At 38.4% G+C, this 24,376-nt stretch overlaps 1 protein-coding gene across 4 annotated transcripts in view; it reads left to right on the top strand.

Annotated features, from left to right (window-relative positions):
• HELZ (helicase with zinc finger) overlaps positions 1-24,376 on the top strand; it is an 85,823-nt gene that overhangs the window by 30,495 nt on the left and 30,952 nt on the right. For 3 of the 4 annotated variants that reach the window (XM_038156955.1, XM_038156953.1, XM_038156956.1), the window contains 8 exons: positions 203-310; positions 611-908; positions 4,067-4,334; positions 8,887-9,220; positions 13,006-13,136; positions 15,434-15,613; positions 16,130-16,234; positions 22,819-22,997. In XM_038156955.1, coding sequence (XP_038012883.1) covers positions 203-310; positions 611-908; positions 4,067-4,334; positions 8,887-9,220; positions 13,006-13,136; positions 15,434-15,613; positions 16,130-16,234; positions 22,819-22,997 — 1,603 coding nt within the window. The remainder of the gene's footprint in view (positions 1-202; positions 311-610; positions 909-4,066; positions 4,335-8,886; positions 9,221-13,005; positions 13,137-15,433; positions 15,614-16,129; positions 16,235-22,818; positions 22,998-24,376) is intronic. The other variant, XM_038156954.1, reaches the window with a different exon arrangement.

Here is a 24,376-nt window from a genome sequence, read left to right on the forward strand (position 1 = left end):
TGTGGTCTGGTAGATTTAGCTTGTCTCTCTGCATTAGCACATATTTACATTAATTCCTGTGTGGGACTTGCATCAATCCTGCACAATCTGAAAAACCATTCTTTCCTCATTCTATTAAACAAAACACTACCTTTTCCTGAATGTTTGTGTTTTGATACTGCCTGTAGAAGTTTAATATTATCTTCCTTTTTTTTAAATCTAGCTTAGTGAATGTGTAGAAGGAGTGAGAGTAGAACATAATCCTGAGCTCTCAGTAACTGTCACCACCAAAAAGTCTCACCAGACATGGACATTTGCTCTCACATGTAAGGTAGGACTACTTGTTTTTTGAAAGTTATTAATAACTAGAATGCTACCTGTAACCTTTTGCAATTAAGATTTCAGTTGCATCTTCCTTAAAATAGAGAAACTTCCTAGCAGCATCCCTTCTCTCTCTCTTTTCCCAGCAGCTCTGGTGATTATGTATCAACTGCCCAGATTTCTGGAAATCAGGCAGGACCTGTACCTGCTCTGAGAAACTCATAGTTCTTGTTAACCCTTTTAATCTGATTGCAAATGAAGATATTCCTGGAATAATTTCAGTAGTTCAGCCTTTGCCTTTCTTTTCCAGCCTGCAAGAATGCTGTATCGAGTGGCATTGCTTTATGATGCCCATCGACCACACTTTAGTATCGTTGCAATATCTGCTGGAGACAGCACTACCCAGGTATCACAAGAAGTTCCAGAAAACTGTCAGGAATGGATAGGAGGAAAGATGGTCCAGAATGGAATAGATCACTATATATACAAAGTCAGTATAGCCTTTAACACAGAAATCTTTGGGACTTTTCGCCAAACTGTGGTGTTTGACTTTGGATTAGAACCAGTCCTCATGCAACGAGTGATGATTGATGCTGCTTCAACTGAAGGTAATGTTCTAAAACTTTTTGTTTAGTGGAGGTCTTTCGTGCCATCTCTTTCCTTTTCAGTTTTGGGCAGAACAGCATCTCTGTCAGCTGCTCATGAATGTTTTGTACCATATGTTGTGTTCTTCATAGATATGAGTAGAAATAGTGGGCAAAAGCTTCAGAGGGTGCAAATCAAGCAGATAATTGGAATATGACTTATTTGTGTCAGGATAGGGCTCCTAAGTATGATTAAAATGCTGGGAATTTCTAGTTTGGTGTGTGTCTGAGTGCAGCACTGGAAGTTCTGCCTTTATAAAAACATGTTTATGTTTTTATAAACATTCTTATATTGATGAAGACATTAAATATGTCAGAAAAGGTCATTAGAGAAACAAAGTGTTTCTGTATAAGAATACACAGGGTAATAAAACAGTAATTAAAACAGACTATCTGAGAAGTTGGTTTGTATTTTTTTCTTCTCTTGTAATACCTGACTAGGTTTGTCAAAGGCAAGAGGCTGAGTATAGGCTTGTGTTTTCAAGTAAAGAAATGAGCTACAAATTACTGGGTTTAATCTGTTTCTTGAACTGATCTGTGTCTCTCAGTTCAAACCTGAAATAACTCCAGTATGAGAAAAATGTCAGAAAATGGAAAGATGTTTGAAGAGGTGCAAAAAAAGAAGGAAGCACTTTGATTTATGGTGTAAGAGAGCTAAATATAGGTCACTATATCACTTGGCAGTAAGCCACTGGGTGGGATACAGGATTTTAATTTTTAATGAAAATTTGAGAGATAAAAACACCAATGAAACGGAATTGTAGCACTGGGATTTAAGCAGAAAGAAGAAGAAAAGGGAAATGGAAGGAAAAAAAGATGAAGCTGAGAAGACAGCAATTTTCTATTCCTGGCCTTGATTTCCATGTAACAGATTAACATTTGCAGCATTCATGGAACAAAGCTGTAAATAGCAAATACCAAAGATCATGATCTTTTGAGATGCCTCAAGTGCCTGCAGCCAGGGGCAGGGGGACAGTGCATGGTGTAACATCTCTGGGAGCAGAGGGAATGGCACTACCAGGGACTGGGAGCTCTTCCATGATCTCCATGGAGCATGTGGGTAATCCCAGATCTCCTAAGCCACTGGGCCTGTGGAGAACAGTCCTTGCTTTGTAAACCTGGGCAAGATCAAGGGAACCAAGCCATGAGTTACTTGCAGAGTCAGAGTTCCTGTCAAACCAATCTGTGGTCTGGGGGCTTAAACCAGGTGCTAACCACAGGGATCCCAGCAGCAGGCAGCTGAATTCCACATGGAGGTGATGGGTGAGGTGCAGGTAGCAGCCCCCAGCATTAGGTGCTGCTGTTTCCTTCACTTGTTGCCTGTCTGTGTGCACAGGAACACTGAAGTCTTCAGGCAGGTCACCACTAATACTTATTTCAAATGGAAAGAGTGTTAAGAGCTTTACAGATAATTGTAGCTATAGAATGTTGGGCTTTTTACTCTGTAAGAGATGTGTAATAGCTAAGGGAAAGGGATCACTACATTGGATCTGTGTCCAATTCCATAATTTCTTTTACTTTTTGGTATATATGAATTGAGATCTTGTGGAAATGCTTTTCTAACAGAAAGATGCCTGAGGTCTTTGTGTTTGCATGTAATTCAGGGCCCTGTTGAGATGTTTAGGCAGGAATGAAAGGTCAACATTAAAATATTTTAGTAGGGGAGCCTCCATTCTGCATGTTGGAATCTTTATTTACAGCAGAAGAAGGGAGCTGTAGGAAGTTTTCTGTGCACTGATTATGTACTAACTGCTCTTTAAGAAAGTGTCACTGTGTGTGCAATCTGTGCCAGGAGCTGTTTATGTCAGGCTTCCAGGGAAAGCCTTTCCAGTGCTGGGAATTAAATGGCTGCTGTTCCAGCAAGGAAGGAGTCAGTCCCAGCATAATTACTGAGCTTTTGGGATCTGAGGTGTGATTTGTAGCAGAGAAAGCTTCATTTATGGTGATTTTATTTCAGACACACAAACCACACAAACTTGGACTTTTTCTTGCTGTACAACTGTAGCTACTGATATGGTTCAGGCTTGAGGGATATATTTAAATGTGTCTTCTTAGTGAACACATGAGATCAGTGGGTAAGATAAGCCATGTTCCTGTAGTCATAGTCGAGCTGAACGGAGATTTCTTTTGCTAAAATGCTGTTTTTTTCTTATTTAGACTAAAGACAGTCAAGATGATGTTAAGCATTTAATTTGAATTTGAAAATGTCTTTTTTGCACATTTTCAGCGTTGGTGTGATATCCTGGATACCTATGTTAAATCTTACTCAGAGATTATACATTAAGATAGCATAGCTTGACTATAAATGCCAAATATTTTCAGCTCTGCAATTTAACTGCAATTCTGTTAACTGATTCACTGTTGTCATAGTGGTTTTGTGGTTTTAGTGGATGTATTCTGGGGGGCTGTAGGCAAGTGCTTGGTCTTCTGTTTCTCATATAAGCTATGTGGTCCCTATCAGGCACCACATCTAAACTATGTGGTCCCTAAATCAGGGTATGTTAAAAAATTAATTTCCTTTGAATTTTCTAATTTTATATTATGTTAAGTTACATTTCCCAAGTTTTTGATTAGCTGTAGCTGCTTTATGTAACTGTCTGCACCACACACAGATTAGGGGGCTGTACAACTGTTCAAAGGCTTTCACAATGTTGCAAATGCAATGATTCCTGACCAGCTGATTTATTAACTTGTTTTTATGACCTTCTAAATTTTGTAATATACATGGTAGGGTTCCACACTATTTAATGATTTTGAAATGGGGTAAGTTGCAGTTGGGTTTTAAAATGTATTGCAGTGCCAAGTCCTTCAAAGCTGTTCGAGTAGAAGTGCTTTTTTGTCTTTATTAATTATAATTGCTATCTATAGAATGATTTATTTTCTGATACTCTTGGAGAGCCTGCTTGTTCTGTGTGCTCACCTGAAAAGCAGAGATAGTATTACCAGCAGTGAACTTCCTAAAGGTGTTGTGGGCAGAGGAGACTCTGCCTATATAAAGGTATTTCTGAGGGGATTGGATTTACTAGTGGGTTTTGTTTGATTGGGGTTTTTTTTGGGAAATAAAACCAAGGCAGCTGGGGTTTGTAAAAACAAAGCACCCCTTCCCTGCTCTGTCCATGCAGACCTTGAATACCTGATGCACGCACGGCAACAGCTCCTGACCACAGCCAAGCGCTGGGATTCCACGTCCAAGACTATTGTGGAGTTTGAGCCTAATGAAACTACTGAACTGGAGAAGAGCCTTCTCACCAGATACCAAATCCCTCTGTCTGCTGACCAGCTGTTCACACAATCTGTCCTGGACAAATCCTTGACCAAGACCAACTATCAGTCACGGCTCCATGACCTCCTGTACATTGAGGAAATAGCACAGTATAAGGAAGTTAGCAAGTAAGTGGTTCCTTTATAAAAATATTCCTATTAAAATGAGGGTGACAGCTTTTTTTTTCATTAAAGCTACCTGAGGCTTCCTGTTTCTTTGAACTGAACCTGAATGAGTCTGGGAATAGTAATATTTGGTAAAGGTCATTAGCACTTAAGTGTAAATTCCTGCTAATTCATTGAAAACAAACAGTCTGTATCAGTCTGTGCTTACAGTTGCAGGCACTAAGCAGCTGTTGGATGTGGTTTTGTTAATTATTTTTGTTTCTAGTTTGTTGTATAAATATATTAAAATATATTAAAATAATAAATATATTCATAGATTATTACAAAATATTAATAAAATATATTAATAATAGTTATATTTTTGTTCTTGTGTGAAAGTAGGTTACAGCAAAGGAATATATAAAATCTTTGTAAAAAGGGTTGAATTGTGGGTGGATCAGACTGATCTTGTGATGATGTGGCAGCTGACTTTATTTATTTCCTAAATAGGTTGACACCCAGTTTCTGAATAAAAGTTCCTAATAAAAGGCATATAATATACATTATTTGGTTTGTTGTGTCTTTAGGTGTTATGTACAAATTGCCCAGCTGTTGTAGATGCTTGAAAAATACGGATTTAGGTAAAAGATGTAAAATTCACACTTACAGACCTTTATGTGGACTTTTTTTCTGTAGTTTAATATTTGTGGTCAAAAATCTTTCCTGTATTCATGGGGGTACCAAAGAGTTTTAGAGTTCTGTCACTGCTCAGAATGGAAAGTATTAAAGATACAACATCATTGTAGCCTAATTGGGTAGCAAATTTAGTTTTATCAATTACATGAAGTTCCAAATCAGGAAGTCTTCTTTAAGATGAAGAACCATTCCTGGAGCTACAGAGGTTCAGTTGAACCAACCCTCTAGAACACAGAAAATACTGTGAATAGTTGTCTTTCCATTGCTTTTAAAGCAGAAAAATGGTTCAATTTCTTTTTTAAATCCCAGCTGAAGGGCAGTATTTGAGCTGTTTCTTATCTTTTTTTTTATCACTGCTGCACTCTGCTCTTGAGCTGGATTCTAACACATGGAGCAATAATGCTTGAACATTGTTTCCAGCTTACAGAAATACTCTCCATCATACATATTTATAAACAGGTTGGCTCTTCTAAGGCCTTTTGAAATAAAAGTGGATTTAAAGTAAATATTATGAAATACCATTAAAATATGAGCAGTATTTTTACTGATAGAATTTTCGCTTTGGGAGTTACACTCTCATGCCTCATAGGAAACCAAAGAGCAGCAAACCTGGAGAAATGAAAGAAAAATAAGTGTATTCTGCATATAGTGCTTCCCCTTTTGACTATTTGGTGCAGCAGTAATTTATTGCTTGATTAAGTTAAAAGTAAGTTAATAATGTTCTTGAAATCTTCTGTTTTGATAGTGTTGATGACAAACATTCTTTTGATCTTGTAGCTGACCCACTTTATTGCAAGAAGGCTCAAACCAGCAGACATTTCCACTCCTCTGTGGCTAAGATCACACACTCGGTATTCTCTAGTGAAGTGTCAGGGTTGCAAGCCTGGAAATGGCTGAGAAATCCAGATGCAAGTGGGTTGTAACACCTCTGAAGTGGTGCCACAGTGACAGTGTTGATGAGCTGTTGCACTTTCAAGGGTTTGTGAATGTACATTGTAAAAGGAGTAGGATTGGCAGCATGGTCTTCTGACTGCACTGGAGTAACACCAGTGTCAGATTGAAGTGGCTCCTTGGGTTTGAAGAATGTTGATGGTTTCTCACTTTCTTGGAAGGTGCTGGTTCAGACTTTGTGTGGAATCACCTGGGTGGAACTGGGCAGTATTGGGTGAAAGTTGCAGTGGCTCAAACACATCTTGAATTCAGTTATGAGGGAGTTCTGGACAGTCTCAGAGAACTTTACTTTAAAATCATGTTTATTTTAATATTTCAAGAGACATTTATACAAGTTACTCCACATGAGTATCACAAAATAGAATAATAAGGGAATTACTGCTGTTGAATTTCCAAGTGCAAATACACTGTTTTTGAGGAAAACCAAAGCAATGTTCGAATCTTGATAGTAGTTGGGTTTTGGAGAGCCTAAATATCTGTTCATGGTTTTAAAACTCTTCCTTTCTCTCTTGCATATTGAGGAGAAAAGCAGTATGTAGTTCTTAGAGTGACTAGAACATTTTCTTGTATGAACATTAAAGGGTGTGAGGTGACAGACAGCTCCTTCCATGCTCCCAGAATTACAGAGCAGATTTATCCTCAAGCCTGTGAACACGTCAAGTACTGGCTCTGATGGAAAATAAATTTGCTTTTGTCATTACTGTGTGTTCCATTGATCCCCCCCTGACCAGGCAGGTGTCCCTCTGCACGCCCTGAACCCTGCAGGTGTCAGTGTCAGAGCAAATGTGCTGAATGTGCTTTTGCAAAGTGGCACCTGGGGCTTTGGCCAGGATGGGTTTGTTTGCCTTTGGGGAATTGATTGTTTGCGTTGGTACTGGATGATTAATGATTTATGAAGTCATTTTTCATACTTTTTCTGTGGTTTTAAATATGAACAACGGGCTTCCTTGTAGCTGCTTCATGAACACTGCAGGTAGGTAGGCTGGCATTTGCAGTGCTTAGGAGGAAATAAAAGTTTTTGGTTTTTCTTTATAAGCCTGACTGGAAACCTTCTTTTGTCTAATCCTGCAAAGCAAGGGCGAGAAATGGATGAATGAATTCTGATTTTTAAAAATTAAATCCTGAGAGGATTTTGTAGTTTTGTAGTTTGCCAGAAGGTGTCAGCTTGCTCAATGGAAATTGCTTGATAATCTAAACTTGAGATTCCCTTTAGCAGAGCAAAATGCATTTCAGTCATTTATGAAAACACTAACCTGTGCCTTGTCTCAGAAATGCAATAAAACTGTTTTGCAGCACGTTTTATGAATCTGAATTTCAGCTGATACATATTCAGCAGCATAGGGATCAACTTTAGGGAAGTTTCAACAAAATAAATTCACAACAGCAAATGATTGTATCTCAGTAAGAATTCCCAGCCCTTGTTACTCAGTTAAATGTTTTAGATAGTGTTTTAACAAGGAGCTGTGAGTTCTGTTTCAGATGAGGCTGACTTGCTGACACCTCCTTTGGAATAGTGCAGCACTTCAATAGAAGAAAACTTGTTTTTGTTAAGGGGTTTTTAGTGGTACGTGTGGAAATGGGAAGGATTGGGTGAACGCTTTCACTGTAGCTTGTGCTGTAACCTCTGTGGCCAGTGATAACCAAACAGATCCCTGTGAGGTGAGAAAATTTCCCTGCTTTTGGAGAGTGGAGAACTGGGAAATTCGGATCTGACAATGCCCATAGTCTGTGAAGAAGGAGCTGTTACCACATGGGGGCAAACTTGCAGTTTTTGTGCAAGATTCGTGGTTTGGCAGATCTGAAAAAATACATCTGATTGGTTTGGTAGATGTTTAATTACCAAGCTAAAATGTTGGATTTTATTGTTAGAGGCTTATGATTATTGATACTGCAGGGCTTCAATGAGCAATTACCAGTTTATTAGGTTAAAACAGAAAGTATAAGAACAGATCAAATAAAACTAGTATTAGTATAAAAAGTATTATGAGAAAAGAATGTATTTTTCCAAGAGGTTTTATTTCATTTGTGAATGGGTTTTAGTTTTTTTCTGTAATTTGTTGCAAATTTAGGAAAAAGTTGCTGATGAGAAAAGAACTGAATATTGTTACTCTACTATCAGACTTTTTTTCCCCTTTGTTCTTTTTAAAACCAGGTTGAAGCAATCTGTTCAAAAAAGCCCAACACACTAGGAAGAGATTATTTTTTATTGGTGGGAGGTCAATGAAGTGTGCTAATAAGTCACTTTAATGTGTTGTGCATGTGACTTCTGGAAAATGATAACTGCAAAGGATGAATTTGTTACACCTCTGATTACAGGAGGAAGCTGCTGCTAATAGGAATTCTGTGGATAGATGGTTTATAGGGCTGAGCCTGTGCTGCCATTCCCTCATTTCAAATAAAATGATATCATTTTAATGCCTACAGTCTGATTGTTTGAAGGCATTTTGATCAATCCCTCTGAATTATAGGTATAATACCATTTACTTTTTAAGATAGAGATTGCCCTCTTTGGTGTGCAGCCTGGAAGAGGCACATGGGATAAGTAGGAATCTTGCTCTGTTCTTTGCCTGCTTGTCTCCCCTTGCATACCTACCATAAGATTACAGGCTGTTTAAATAGAAATTTTAGTGCTTTGGGACATGTAATTCATTCACTCTAAGCTTTTATTGGTATCTAATATTTGTTTCTCTCTTGTGAGGGTTCTTTTTTTAAACTTCATAGATGTTGATTCTTTTAAATATGTATTTTATATGCTACAGTCAAAGGAAAAAGTGTGGATATTTGATAGCTGCACACTTACAAAGGGCCAGTTTGACTGTACTTGTCCATACTTAAAAATTAATTAATGAAGTGAATCTTCACTCTGAACGCCTGAAATTTCAGAATCTGAGAGCATTTTTGTGCACTGACTCGATGTTTTCTCACTTAGGTTCAACATAAAAGTGCAATTGCAGATTGTAGCAAGCTTCATGCTCACTGGTGTTTCTGGAGGTGCAAAATATGCCCAAAATGGACAACTTTTTGGCCGCTTTAAGCTCACTGAGACGCTCTCTGAAGACACTTTGGCTGGACGGCTGGTGATGACCAAAGTCAATGCTGTTTATTTATTGCCTGTCACTAAAGAAAAGTCAGCACAGACCCAAGGAACCAAAGAGAAGGTTTATGAAGCAGCTATTGAGGAGAAGACAAAGGATTATATCTTCTTGAGGGTGTCCAGGGAATGCTGCGAGGAGCTGAATCTTCGGGCAGATTGTGAGATGCAGGTAGGTCTGCCTGGAGGTGGTTGTGCTGTCAGAACTCTTTGCCTTCTGTTTGTTTTGCCTCCTTGACTGATCTGCTTACCAAACAGAAATGACCTCAGATTAAGGTCACTGGAATTGCCTGGAATGAATGCATTTTCACCCACGGTTTATCTCATCCCATTTGTTTTGTTTTGGGGAAACATATGCAAGAATCCTAATGTCTTAATTTCACATGGATAATTGGTCTGGGAAGATTTATGTCGTTCCGAGCTCTTGGTTTTGTGTTTGTTTTCTTAAAACAATAATTAAACTTACTAATTGATTGTGTTTGAAACTTGACTGGAATGCAAAATGAGCTGGGGCTTCAGGAACTGGCTAATTTTTCCTTGAGTGTTTTAATAATCTTGGCCCGAGGCAGCATATCTATTCTGCATTAAAAATTGGGTCCTAAAGTTGTTTGTAAAATCATTTAATACTTTATATGTGTATCACTCAAATGGTGGTCAGAGTCTTCAAGCATTACCTATATTTGAATGAATTTTAATTATGAGGAATTTTTTATAATTATTATTAACTGAAATTTTGGAAAGCAATCCTCAGTGTAGAACTGAAGAGGTTGTAGTTTGGATGTGCGGAGTTTTTGTTAAAGGTGCTGGAGGTTTTGCTGCTCTCTTCAGTAGAGTTGGTATTTCCTATGTGATTCTTAAACCCTGATAAAACTGCTTTGATTTCTGTGGATTTTGGATAAGTTGGGTCGTTTGTTTCCTTTTTCGTTTCCTTATAATTAGTCTCAGAAACTTAGTGGTGCCTTGTTTACCTGCTGTTCTGGCTTAACTATAATAAATACACAATTCTGCTTTTATCAGGTAAACCATTCATAAAGGTGGGGTGGAGTGAACTTTAAAGCACTGTGGCTGCTGCCACTCTTTTAGTACTTGAGTGGTTCCTCTGTTCTCTGTCCTGCTCTGTGAGCCTGGCAATGGAGTAACTTCCTTTCCCACTGATTTCTGATTGTGGAATGTATATTAAAGCAGGTTACATGCCTCTCCTTCGCAGATGGCCTCATTCAGTACTCTGCAACAGCAAATAAAACTATTTGATTCCCTCCCAGCAGCATTAAAAGCAAAACAAATCACAAGCTGTTAACAAAGTGGTGAATGCAGGTAGATAATAGGAGGTATTTAATGCCAGACACCTTGCTTGGACTCCCAGAAGGGGCTGTTAAAGTGTCACCCAGATGAGCATCACAGCTTTTCTGCATTTAAATCACCCTTGTTAGGTCGTGTGGTTTTCCGTCAGCCTTGGGTCTGCCTGGGCAAGGATATTTTCCTTGGATAGATCAAACCAGGAGTTTGGGACCATTGCCATTTGAGTGGCAGTGTTTCCCAAACATCTGCAGGATGTGCCTGGGGGACAGGTCAGTGCTGGGAGGGATGGGTAGGACAGAGCCTGGGGAGGAGCTCGAGGTGCCCATGGGGCAGGATGAGCTGTGCTGTCACTGCTGAGAAGTGCCAGCCCTGCTGTGCAGAATGGGGCTGAGGAGCTGGGTAGCACAAATTGCACAGAGTGGAAAAAGAATTCTTGAATTTTCATGTGTCCTATTAAAAAAAATAGTTCTCTTAGCAGTTCCAAACACCTCTGTGAGCTCCACGCTTAACGCTGTCAGATTTGTTGCTGCCCTTGTCTTCAGACTTATGGTTGTACATCTTGCTGTAAAATGTGGTAGTCAAAATGAATATTTAATGTCTCTATATCTGCCAGAGATAGAAAGTTAATGGCTACACTCTGCAGGGATACCAGCAAACATTGTTTATTTACAGCAAAGCTAGTGTTGATTTTGCATGCTACATAATGATATGAACGCTGTAATACTGAAATAAGAGTACAAAAAAGAAAATGCTAATTTACAAAGCCTTGTGAAGGAGATAATCTGCAAGTAGTAAACATTACTGGTACACCAGAGTGATTCCTCTGGTTGAAAAGGGGCTTTATGGGCAGATAAAGGAGTGCCAGGTACAACAAGTAGTTAAATCTAGAAGGATAAATTGTTCCTCTGTGTGGGGAATTCTCCTCTGTAGGAGAAGGTTCCTGAGAGAAGTTTATATGGCTTTGAAAAAGAAGTGATCATTTTTCTCTTCCTTCTTTCTGCCCTTTCTTTTTAACTGTCAAGGACTCCTTAAGGTTTTTATATAAGTTGTCTAAAAAGATAATTGTAAAAATATATTCTAGTATTGCTTTGTGTTTGTTGAGCTTTCTGGTTGGTAGCACTAATTACCATGAGATTAAAGTGTGATTAAGTAAGAATGGGCTAACAGCAGATCAGTGAGTGCTAGAGGAGAAAATCATTAGTTCTGAGGCCGGGTTGCTGCTATGGGCATGGGGGTACATTTGGAATGAGTGCCACCTCCATGGCTTTTCTCTGGGGTGACACGGGGGCTGCACCTTCAGCTGAGGTGCTGATGGAGCAGGTTCAGCTCATCTTTGCTCTGGGTTGTTCTTCTCATCTCCTGTTTGCTAGGACAGAGCCAGCTTCTGGCAGGTGGTTGTGGAATCTCTTGGTACAGATGGCCATAGAAATTGTTAAATAATTGATATTTCCAGGTAAATGGGGGGTGCTTCTCCAGACAGGTTGCAGTGATGTGGCTGCTGTTGGTAACGCGTTCACACTCATTGTAAATCTCAGAGACTTACTTACTCCTATTTAATCAAAAATGCTTATTAGATTTGTTACACAGTAATTACATAAATACATAATGACGGCGGTGCTTTGGAAATAAACCCAAAAAAGTGTATTAGTCTCTTGAAGTTCTTCAGCAGCTTTTGGTGATTTTATGCTGGTTTTTATTAGTTCAGATCTGTGTCAAATTTTGTCTAAAGGCTTCTGTTGTGAATGTGGAGTTCTTTGGCATAATACTGTGATCAGATTCATTTATTTCTGGAGAGATTAATTATTGCAAATTTAAATCTGTGTAAATGATAATCTGAGTGAACTGTTTTTATGAATAATTTCCTCAGGAACTGCTTTTATCCCTTGTTCAAATTTAGAATGTACTTTTCTCTTTACCCTTTCAGTGTGTGTGTATGTGTCAACTACTTTCAGTATCCATTGTTCTGTTCTGAATTGAATCAGGAATGTTAAGTGCTCTGTGTGATGCTTCTGGCTTTGCACCAGAATTTATGTTGGCAATATCTTTTATTTACTAGCATTGAAACACCTGTAATTGAGAGAACAAAACCAAGAATGTATTGGTAAGCAGCTAATTGTTAGAAATTAACTTTTGGGGAGTCCTAATAATTGAACAAAAATGACAAGTGATGCTATTCCAGAGTGTTTGACTAGAAATAATGTTTGGGGTTTATCTTTGCTGATTTATGTCGTTTGTTGATATGTAAAATTTCTGGCCTGACATTTTCTTGAGATTGTTCTTACAATAAGAGATGAAAGCTTACATTTGTAAAAACAATGTTTTAGGACAATAATATTTTCCAGGACTATTTGTTTGTATTTAAAAAAAGATTCCAAGAATGCTTTCCCTTTAATTTTTTTCCGAAAGTACAGTGGAATCTAATCTTAAACAACAAAATTAAATTAGAGAAAATGCTGTATTTATCTTTGGTTCTAAACAACAACAAAAAAGCAAGTTAATTTTATCACAGATCTTTGGATTGAATGCTGTTTGCTGTTTTCTCCTGAGAGCCAGTGGTGTGCAGGAAGATAAAAATGCATCATGTACAGCAAAGTCTAATGAGCATTTTCTAAATGAATTCTTTTTATTCACCTCTCTGTTTGTTGGTTTGTTGGGCAGGTTGAGCTTCAGTTCCAGTTGAACCGGTTACCCCTCTGTGAAATGCATTATGCCTTGGACAGGATTAAGGACAACAGCATTTTGTTTCCAGATGTCAGCATGACTCCCACCATACCCTGGAGTCCCAACAGGTACACAAACACTTTGAAATCAAAGGTTGGGTGGGAATGCAGCTCTGAATTTCTCAGAGCAGATGGCTGAAATCTGTCCTGGAACTGGAAACAAGCCTGATTAGTGGTGAAGGATTCCAAGGAGGGAGTGAAACTGTGCTGAATAAAACAAGAGGAATGATCCTCCCAGGGCCAGAACCCACTGAGTGGTTTTCCCTGGGCCTGAGCTGGGGGTGTGGAGGCATCACAGTTCTGCTGTGGCTGCAGAGAACAAACCTGCTGCTGTTCCTTTCTGTGCTGCCATCCTCCTCTGGAAACATTACACTTTATAGGAATGGCCGTGCCAGTTCCAGGAGTGCTCTGCAGGCTCCCCAGAGTGCAGAGTCCTGGTTCCAAGGGCTGATCCATCAGTACTTGTTGAGCTGCAGTGAGCCCAGATCTGGACATATCCCAGAGGGTGTGGTTATGGAAGGTGTGGCAATGACTCCTAAAGAAGCAGCCCAGAGATTCTTTTTATACACATCTCACAGGTTCCTTTATGAAATTATAAGCCCCTGTGTTATATAACTACTTCTAAAGAAACTTAAGGTTGATGCAGTGAAAATAGTTTGTCTGGAAGAGGAAGCTTAGGGAGGAGAAATGTGAGGCTGTGTGGCTCAGGGAATATGGTCAGTGTTCTTGCTCTTGGTAAAAGAGGCATGAGCTTGCTGTGCTTGGAGAGCAGGAAAATGAGAGGGATGTGGAACTGATAGTCTGCACAGCCTGGGGGGAGTCATGTGGGGTCTTGAAGGTGAGAATTAGGAGTGTGATTGTGATGCAGGAGAAATCAGGAGATAGCCTGGTGTTGAAAGGAAAGCAATCTGTCAGAAGGCTGGGACAGTGAGTAATGTATGACAAAAAACACTGGAAAAATTGTAGTTTGTCTGGAAGTGTAAGAACAGATCCAGTACAAGGGTGGCATCAGTGTTCTGGGTGGGATGATCACTGTGTGCATCAGAGCTTTGACAGCACTGAGAGGTAGAAGGGAATAGGTTCTGTTTTAGAGTTGCACTGCAAAGCTAATGGAGGTCAGTGACAATCTGTTCACTGACTTAATTAGGTTCTGAGTGAATCTTCCGAGGAAATAGTGTTTAAGAATAGTTTGGAAATAAGCAGTGATTTCAGTAAAAAGGAGGCAGGTCAAGTAGGATAGAACTTTTATGTTCTATGTACATACCAGTTGCGCGTTGGTATAATGTTTTGTATTTTTTGTATACATAAATAAAATATGTAGTGATTATAGTTCAGTTTAAATCAGTTCCATCTGGTGGCTTGATTTGTTCTTCCTTAAGAATCAAGCTAACTCCAAACTGTCTTCCCTGTTTTTCTTCTATGTCTGTTTTATGTCCCTGTTCCTTTCCTGTATTTCTTAGTCTCTTGCCAGCTTGTTTTTCATAGGCATCTTAAAAGTTAAAATTCAGTCAATTCCCTCTTGATCTTGCTCCCTGTTGCTAACTACTTCTGAACAGAAACTTTCCCAGTCTGTAAGAAGTGTGGTGCTTGTACCAAAGCAGATCACATTACTAAAGTATGGCCATATGTGCAGCAGTGACAGGTGTTTTTTACTATGCATGTCTACTTTTAAATCTGTCAGTGGGAATATTAAAAACTCTGTCTAGAAATCTTTAACTTCTTATGCTCGTTGGAATTTTCTGAAAGCATCTTCCTCCCAATGCTGGCATCACTGGCTGCTTACAACAAAACCCCTTTTTATAGACTGCTTTCCCATTAGAGGTATGTGCCTTGATGATCTTAAAAAACAAAGTAAAAAGAAGTCTGTTATTAATTGGTAGCCAGTAGTTTTTAGATTTGATTTTAGATAATTTCTGCCAAGCCCTGGGGTTGTGTAACTGGTTACTTTTAAAGTTAACAGTGTAAATGCTACAGGGAAAAAAGATAACTAATGGAACTATCATTTGCATGATAATAGTAGAAAAGTCATTTTATGTTTACCTGCTTTTGTTATCAGGAAATGGTGCAGTGTGTCCTTCTTCTAGAATGAGTGCTCTGCAGGTTAACTGTTGTTAGGTGGGATGATGTAAATTGAGAATAGATTGAAACTCCACCCCACAACTGATTTATTGCAAACAGCAAATTTTTATTATCAAAGCATGTGATTGTTTTGCTAGATTTGTTGGTTTGTTTCATGTGCCTCAGCAACACAATCCACACAGCAGCTCTGTAAAGGCTCCTCCGTTCCTTTAGCACTTTTGAAATCATCCCTGATTTAATTTCTGCCTGGCAGTGGATGGTGAGAGCTGTTTGTAACCTTTGCACAGGCAATGGGATGAGCAGTTGGACCCTCGGCTGAACGCGAAGCAGAAGGAGGCTGTTCTGGCCATCACCACCCCACTCTCCATACAGCTGCCTCCTGTTCTTATCATCGGTCCCTATGGGACAGGAAAAACCTTCACTCTGGCTCAGGCAGTCAAGCACATCCTCCAGCAGCAGGACACCAGGTGAGAGGGGGCACTGAACACAGAGCAGGGCCCCACTAGCACAGAGGATGTGATTTTTTGGCTAAAATTCAAGTCAGATGTAGAAATACAGAATTTCCACCCAGCTTAGAAACCAACAAACCCAAGCCATCCTTCATCATTTGGGATGATAAAGTAATTTTATGATCTTGGCCTGTATTTGCTATTTAGAACAAAACCAATTGAAATGGAAGTTATGTGGAATACCTGTGATTTGCGCAGCATGGGAAGTTTTGCAGCATGGTAGATAATAAAAGCTGGTCTTTAAAATCAAGTCCAGATTAATATTTACAAAATGATTATTGAAAACCTGTTTGATAATTGATAACTGAAGGATTTGAGCTGAGGGCTGAGTCATGGGAAGTGCAATAGGTCAGTGAAGTTCCATGAAGAGGAATGTGCAGGAAGATGGCCTCTGTTTCCTTTTTTTTGTATTCTACTGCTTTGAATTGTTTTCTGTTTCTTCATTGCTTTTTTATTTGCATCCATTTATTCCAGCAGGATTCTCATTTGCACCCATTCTAATAGTGCTGCTGATCTCTACATAAAGGATTATTTACATCCATATGTAGAAGCAGGCAATCCCCAGGCAAGACCTCTCAGGTATTTTTTTAAGGCTTATTATGTGTCTATAAAATACTATTCTTAAGAAAAGGTGTCTATAAAAAAAAAGTTAAAGAACTTTTAAAACATAAAAGCATATTGGCATTACCAGCAGTGCTTTTAAAAACAGCCTAAAAGGAATGTGAAATATTGTAACATAATTTTGGGTCATTTGTTAAATAAAAATAAAGACATCCTTTTTTAAGCTTTTATTATTCTGTTGATAAATGTGTCTTTCCTAATGAGCAAACTTTTGATACACTCCTCTAAAAGGTACTATGATAAAACAAAATGGACTTTAGTTGTGTTTTAATTTTTGAAAAATTTGACTCACAATTACAAGGCTAATTTGGAAACTGGGGCTCCCCACCTGACTTCTTGGAGAAACATTTTGGTGTCATAGAAATGAGTGAAAGTAGTTTGGCCTCTTCTGATAAATCAGTGTGAAGTGATTGTTTATGTGTTGCAATGTACTTACTTAATGTGTATTGGGGAAATTGGTCTAGGGAAAAAAAAAAGTGGAAATCTTAAGAGCAAGGAGGGTAAACTTGCGTGGAAATAGTTAAGGAGGATTTATTTATGGACATAAATCTGCTCCTGGGAACGTTTTGCCCAGTAATCACAATGTATACTTTATACTGCTAGCTTGGTGTATATATATATTTTAAATTATGGGCATCATTTTCTGAATGCCAGTGGGTGAATTTATAATATTACTAAGAAAATGACTCTGTGTTTACTTGCTAGCTATTAAAAGCCATCCTGGACTTATATTTTATGCAATGTCAGTAAAGCCAGTGCAGTTATGTGAAAAGGTTACGTTTGCAACAGGTGTAAATTCTCTTAGGTCTGTTGGCTTTGGTTGCCATGTGACATTTTACAGACACTGAGGGTCTGGCCAAGGGAAGGAAGGCAGTTATTTTTTAAAAGATATCTTTCAGTTATTTTTTAAAAGATATCTTTGATCTGGTTGTGTTTTAACACAGATTGTCTTAAGGTGATTTGTAAAGCACTTTGGGATGAGAAACTTCATGGAATCTTAATTTTCTGAAGGGAAAAAAATGTGTGTAATGGACCCTTTTGGGAATATTGAAGTGTGATTTAACAGTGCAAGGAGTTAAATACAGTTTTATTGTGGCCATCTTGTTGCTGCCTTGTTTTCAACTGTGTAGTCCAGTCTCAGAAATATGAAAAACATTAAAAGTGGTACTTTTCTTATGGTTAAAATTTATTTCCATATTTGCCAAGAACATCACAGCACATAATCTAAAAGTCACGGAATGTTTTAAATGAAATTTAATTGTTGTAGTATTTGTTATAAAGCCCTCAGAAAGTACTGCTGTAGATTGTCTGATGCTGTTCAAATAGTCAGGACACCTCTATAAAAAAATGAAGATTAGGAAAATGGAGGCACCTCTGGAGTTGTGTATATATGTTAATGGATCCAAAATGTATGGTTCAAATAAAAAATCTGACAGATAATGTTGTTGGAGCTCCAAGTGCATTAACTTGCTCTGGCAGGAGTTGAAGGTCAATTTTTCTGAATTCAAACTGGAGTTGTGTGAGACTCCCAGTTCAAAATTATTTATGGATGTACCTCCCTTACTGACTGTTGTAAAGGTGTATTTTCAAATTAAAATCATTACTGTTAGATTAAACAGGGGGATCTGAGCCTCTTGCAGTATTTAAAAGGAAACATCAAGTGGAGTGGAAGCAGTTAATTATTCAAGGTAGATGTGCTGCTTGCAGAGTTCATTGTGTTTCTAAATAACTGGAGACTGCTGTAGATTTTATCCCTTATTTGCTCTACAAGTGATGAGTTGGCTTAGGGGGGAGCAACATAATATTTTATAATATTTATGTTGTTTTTAAAGAAGGAAAGCTAAATTATTTAACATTTTGTACTGAAAACCATGTAGATATTTCCGTGGGTAGGATGTATATTAAATAAATTATCCTGTCAGTGACGTGACATAAAAGTTTGAAAAGTAGAGTTTGTGGAGCTTTTTGTTTAAATATCAAGTTATAAATTTGTATTATCTCTTAATAAAATAACTTCCTATGCCCTTTGGAAAAGACAGAGTCAGAGTGAACAGTGAGAATTTATGTTAAATCTAACTTCTGCACCTAAATGAAATACCAGCGAAGCCTGAAGGCCAAATTCTCATAGTCCTGATGCCCATAAACAAATTATTACCCAGAAAAAACATGTGCTCCTGGGTTTGATTAGATGAGTCAACTGTATTAGGGGCACGCTGCAAAATCTGCCTTTTACTGGAGAAACTTGACACTGAAACAATTTCATATACTTACGTAAATGAATGCAGAAATGTTTCTGAAGGAATGAAACCCAAACCCAAGCTACAGCTGGGAGGAGAGAGCCTGGATTAAGTGCTTCTGTTTGATGGTGAGCCACCTGATTTTTAGTGTGCAGGAGCAGCCAGGCACCTTTAGATGGTGAGTCAGAGCTGTAAGAGGGAGTAATTGGCTCCTGATTTGTATTTTCTTTTACTCCCTGGATGTGCCTGTCTCCATCAGCTGCTGGAACCTTCTGGAGGTGTGGCTGCTGAGGCAGGGGAGCTCTGGGGCAGGAGAATTCAGGTTATCACCCCCTCCCAAAAACTCCAGCAAGCAGATAGCAGCAATTCCTCTGTATGTTGCTGGGCAGTGGTTGAGGTATTATTATAATATGAATTTAGTATTATTTTACTTGCATATTTCAGATTTAGTTGTTTCCACGCACTGGTTTTATATGGAATACTAAAGGAGAAGGAAAGAGGTTAATCCAGCCTTTATCTGTAGATTGAGTATTTTTATTTATTCCTAAGCATGGTCTTGCTTAGGAATAAATAAAACTAATATCTTCAGTTCAGCAGTGTCAAAAAATAAGTTGGTTCTGTTAAAAATACCTCATTGAATCCCCTTCAGTTCATTTTTTTACTGCTTTCATCATAACATTCATATGTAAGCTCTGCATATATCCTGGAACCAGGTAGCTTTAGTATGTGGCTGCTAGCTAAGAATTATCCAGGTTATAAAAAATAATCTGTAGGAGCCAGAATTGAATTAAAAAAAGAAAGCAAACAGCAACCCAGACCAAAAACCCCCAGCAGGTCTTAAAATACCATTGCCCCCTTTTCCAACCAAGTTCTTGTACTGAAAATGAAGGAGATGTTTACCAAATGTTTACCAGACGTTTACCAAACATTAGTTTGGAAAATAAAATCCTCTTCTGCCAATGACTTTTTTCTCGAAACTCTAGCTTCCATCTTAAAGGGAAAAGGGATTAAAAAAAGAGAACTTTCAAGTTGTAGGGCAGGTTTTTCACATGTTTTCTGCACCTCAGGGAACATATTTGTTTGTGAGACAGCCTCTCTTTGGAGATGGATCTAAAGAAATGGAAGAGGGAAATCAGGTGCTTTTAAAGTTTCCTTTAGGCTTCTTGGGACTAGTTAGATATATTTTTTTTAGTGGTCTCCTAACAGAGACATGAAATTACTCTGCTAGATTCCTTTCCCTCTGAGTTTTTGTGCTCTTTTTACTTGAGGGATTTCAGGTGAGAAGTACCAGCACCAAAGCTGAGGAGGTGGGCTGTATCCCACAAAGGTTTATTGGAGGGCAGAGTCCTGGCCTTTCTGTTCTGAACTGAGAGGAATCAAGTTCAGAACAGGGAAAAGAAGTTTTGAAGAACTGAAGTTTACTCCCCACTGTTGTAAGGAGTCACCAGAAGAAGTCACTGTTGTAGGACAGGAGTGCAAATTAAACTCCTTTTAGCCTCCCTCAGAGGTTCGGACTCCAGACTCCCCCTTTATTACATTTTAGAAGTGTATTTTAACTGGCTAGAAGCAATCCCAGCCTGGAACTACTTGATTTGACTGACACTTAGTTGAAATAGTTGGGGAAAATGCCTTTTGTGCTGCCATGGCAGGGAAGATGATGGAAGCACAGGCAGGTCAGCTGCCAGCTTCTTGCATTCTTTGCCTCATTGGCTGGAGATGCACAGAAATTGAGGCTTCTGTTGTAGGCACCCAGATGCCACACTTAGAAATAAATTTTCACAGGAAATGCAGATTCCTTGCATGTTAACCAAGCATTAAATACAGTGGATATATTCAGTGCCTTTGTTTGCAGAAGATTGAGTCCCTAATGTATAATCTCCTGGGATTTCCCTTTTGAGGCAATGCTCCATGTATGTGCCAGTAATTTCACTGCCTGTTGTTTGGGTAAACCTTACCCTGCAAGGTTTTCATTTCTCCGGAATTAAAGCCTTGATATGAGGCACATGCTGGGAAAAAATCTCTCTTGTAAGCTGTGGCTGGGTTTGGGTTCTGTACAAAGTGGCCACAGCTTTTTCCCACTTTGTACCCAAATAATAATAAAATGTGTTGTGGGTACTAATGAGTGTTTTGATTATTAACTACCTGACTGCTGGAGTTCAGGGACTCTGCTCATGCAGAGTTAAGACTAAACATTTCAGAAGTTTAGTCTTTTGTTTAATCAGAAGTTAAGGGCATGTTGCAGGGTGACATGTTATGATTTGTGTTAAGCTGGTAAACCCCATTTTTGTAATTGGTTCTTCCAACTTTGAGGAAGAAATACCTAATAATGAAATTATGGGTGATTGTATTAGCCCAAGTTGCACCTGAGAAAGAAAATCCTTGTTCAGTGAGGCTTAACTTCTCTCATGACATTTTCGAAGTAGTCACATCTGTCAGGTGTTTTTATGCCAATGGTGAATAATAGCTCTGGGATACCTATTTGATCTCACATCAAAATAAAAGAAATTAATGGGTAAGCAGCAATGCAGTTTGAAATGCTGTCAGCCAATCTGTGAGTCACCCACAGTTGAATTTTTGTAATAAAAGACAGTGCATGGTATAATAATGTCTAATAACCATAATATTTTGCATTTCAATAGCACCTTTCATCCAAGAATCTCAAAGTGCTTTACAAACATAAACTCCCAATAAACTCAGTAATGCTCACAGTACTCCTGTGAGGTGATGGGTAAGTATAACCTCAGTTCAGGTTGGGAAAATGAAGCACACAAAAGCTGAGGATAGAAAAGCTGGGATGACTGGAGCAGGGGTTATCTTGCTCCCTTGTTGTAGCTGTTAGGCCATGACTTGGTGTAATAACAATTTATCAAATAAAGCTCATCCCTTTGATAGCTGAGAAGAAATAAATATGTGGGGGTAACATTAGAAGCCTCTTCTTCTGAGAATGACTCACGAGTGTGGGGGTTGTTCCTGCCCTGAACCCAGTTTTACCTGGAGTTACCTTTGGTCTCCAAGTGTGGATTTACCTTGGTTGTGCTGTCAAATCAAAAATCATTCAGGTTACTGAGGTGCCTTTGAATTTCATTTTGTCCAAAATGGGCAATGTATCTTCACAAACCAGATTTATTCTAATGCTGGTACTCGTTTCTCTCACATCACATGGAGCTCAGCTGTAATTTTCAGACGTGGGTGGACATGTGATATCCAGAGTCCAGCCAGTGCAATCATGCTCTGCAATTAGGTGCATAATTACACATTTCCAAACACTTTATTAATAATTTGGGATTTGAACTATGGGTGCAGGAGAAATAAAATAATGAATAGATAAACCGAATAGCATTAAATCCCATATTTAGAATTGAAATTAATTTAATTAATTCCATATTGGGAAATAAATTTAAACTTGAATTTCTGTACAATAATTTCTTGTAGTTTAAAGGTTCTACTTCAGATTTTTAGTTCTTGATAGAGATTATGTGGTGAGGAACACCTGATGGAGGTGTCACAAGGCACCTTTATCCAGCTCCTTGCTGGATGTGTTCACCCTGTGGAGTTACTTGTACCCTGTGTTCTGGGGCACAGCCTTTGTGCCTTCTGTGTTTCTCTTCCATGTAGCCAAACTGGCTGTAACAGGTCATCCCTTCCTGAGAAAAATTCATCACTGATCCCATGGGATGGTGGTTAAAATGACCTGATGTGTGAAAGGTGTCTGAAATCCAGTCAATCCAGCCTTATATTTTAGACTCCAGCCAAGCTTCTGGCACTGTTTTCTAATTCTTTTATCCAGAGTATCACAGTTGTGGCCCTGTATGATAAAAAGATGAATCCCCCTTATGTTTGGTTTGTAGAATTCAGACAACACACAGGATGGGTGGGAGGAACAACAGGATTTGAATATATTTCATATATCAGCTGCAGTGGCTGAGATGAGCAGACCACTGTCAGTTCCATACTCTGGGCTGTAGTTACATTTCAGGTCAGCCAATATTTATTTAAAATTATTTTACTGTAAGTTTAAAATTAAATAGGCATTGATGTAAGGATGACAGGACATAAGTATTTGAAGAATTTACAGATGTCTATATGTGAAATAAAACCTGCTAACTGTTCATGTATGTAAAACTGCACTGCAATAATAGAAGGTGAATCCAAGACATTTTAGCATGTAATTCTGCATAGTTGTGCCATTTTGCTTCTTGAAGATGATATTGATTTTTCAGAAAACAGAATATTAGTGTTTGAAATATTTGAGATATTAGGCAGTGCTTCAAGCTGATGGAAAGTAAGCCCCTTTTTCTTTCCTAGGGTATATTTCCGAAATCGCTGGGTAAAGACTGTTCACCCAGTTGTGCATCAGTACTGTTTGATTTCAAGCACACATTCCACCTTTCAGATGCCACAGAAAGAAGACATTCTTAAGCAACGAGTAGTAGTTGTTACTTTAAATACATCACAGTATCTATGTCAGCTGGATCTTGAACCAGGTAAGATAATTTCTAAAGAACAAGTGTTCATGCTTAAGAAATATCTTCCTCTTGCCACTGAAGGTCCCTTACCCAATTCTTGGAACTATTAAAAAATAAAGTAAACTATGATAGTCTTAAAATGCTAGTTTGTTTTTTTATGAATAAATGTTTATTACAAATTTGCTGGCATTCTAATTAACCTTTTGCTTGTTCTTTTTTTTTCCTTCTTTAAAAAAAAATTAAATTAAGAAGCAGTACGATCTATGATCTGGTGTTTCTGATATCCAAGAGGGAAAATTCTGTTTGAGATTCTGACTTTGAATATTATGCTCATTAAGGTCATTACTCAGTGGAGCATGTAAGCATAAATAACAGAGAGCTCTTTCCCCTTGTTTTGTGAATTGTTTAGCTTTGCAAGCAACTCCCACACATACAAGCCCTGTCTTTGTTAACATGATACATTTAGGGTTGTTTTCTAAACTGAAAGATATTAGACTGATCTTTTGGGGCAGAGGCTGCTTAGGGTTTATTATTTTCCTGATCTCCAAATTAAATCCGTCTGCTTTTTGGAGACATGGAATTTCTTTACATAAGTTAGGATTAGTTTTTTATGGCTCCATTTAAGCATTTGTTGCAACAGAGAAAACAAATATGGAATTTATGGTAATTATTTTTGGGTCTTTAGATAGAAATAGCTGCTTTGTTTGGCAGCGGGCTTTGTACAGTCATGCCATAGCAATGTCCGTGCCGCTGTATGAAATTCATATTTTCCAAAGAAAATTGCTGCATTTTTATGTATGTAATCTGAATTGGATGGTGCACTAAGTCCTCTAATACTTTGTTTTAAACCTTAATATATCACGGACATCAATGTATCGAACAACTTCTATACCTATCCTGAGTTTAGATTTCATAAAATATACGTCTACAGTGGCCAAGTGTTTTTTCAAGTGCATGTTCTCCAGTGCATAGATTCCCACCAAACTTTTGGTCCAATATTATCATAAGATTGAATTTAAATTTTCCTTCAACTTCTGTTCCTTTTTTCCCCCCCCAACATTCCCTTAAGCCCATAACCAGCAAAGTGCTCAGGTATGTGTGCAATTTTAATGGGAAATTTAGTATATAAAATAGTTACTAGGACTCAAGTACATGAGGAATTCCTTGTCATTGTCACTGTCTAAAGCTCTTCAGGTCTCATGGTGGCAAAATAGCTTTCAGATTTGAGAAACCTCTTGAGGGATGGTCTGCCAAGAGATATTTCCTCTTGGGGTAAGGAGGGCTCAGATAAAATGTGTTTAATTTCATGTGTATCACAAGAAAGAGGCAGACCTCGGGACTCCTGCTAATGTCAGTGGCCACCAGGTGACCACTGTTGGTCATTTGATGGGCTTGAA

Source organism: Motacilla alba, chromosome 18 (assembly GCF_015832195.1).
Source record: "Motacilla alba alba isolate MOTALB_02 chromosome 18, Motacilla_alba_V1.0_pri, whole genome shotgun sequence".
In the NCBI taxonomy this organism is placed as follows: Eukaryota; Metazoa; Chordata; class Aves; order Passeriformes; family Motacillidae; genus Motacilla; species Motacilla alba.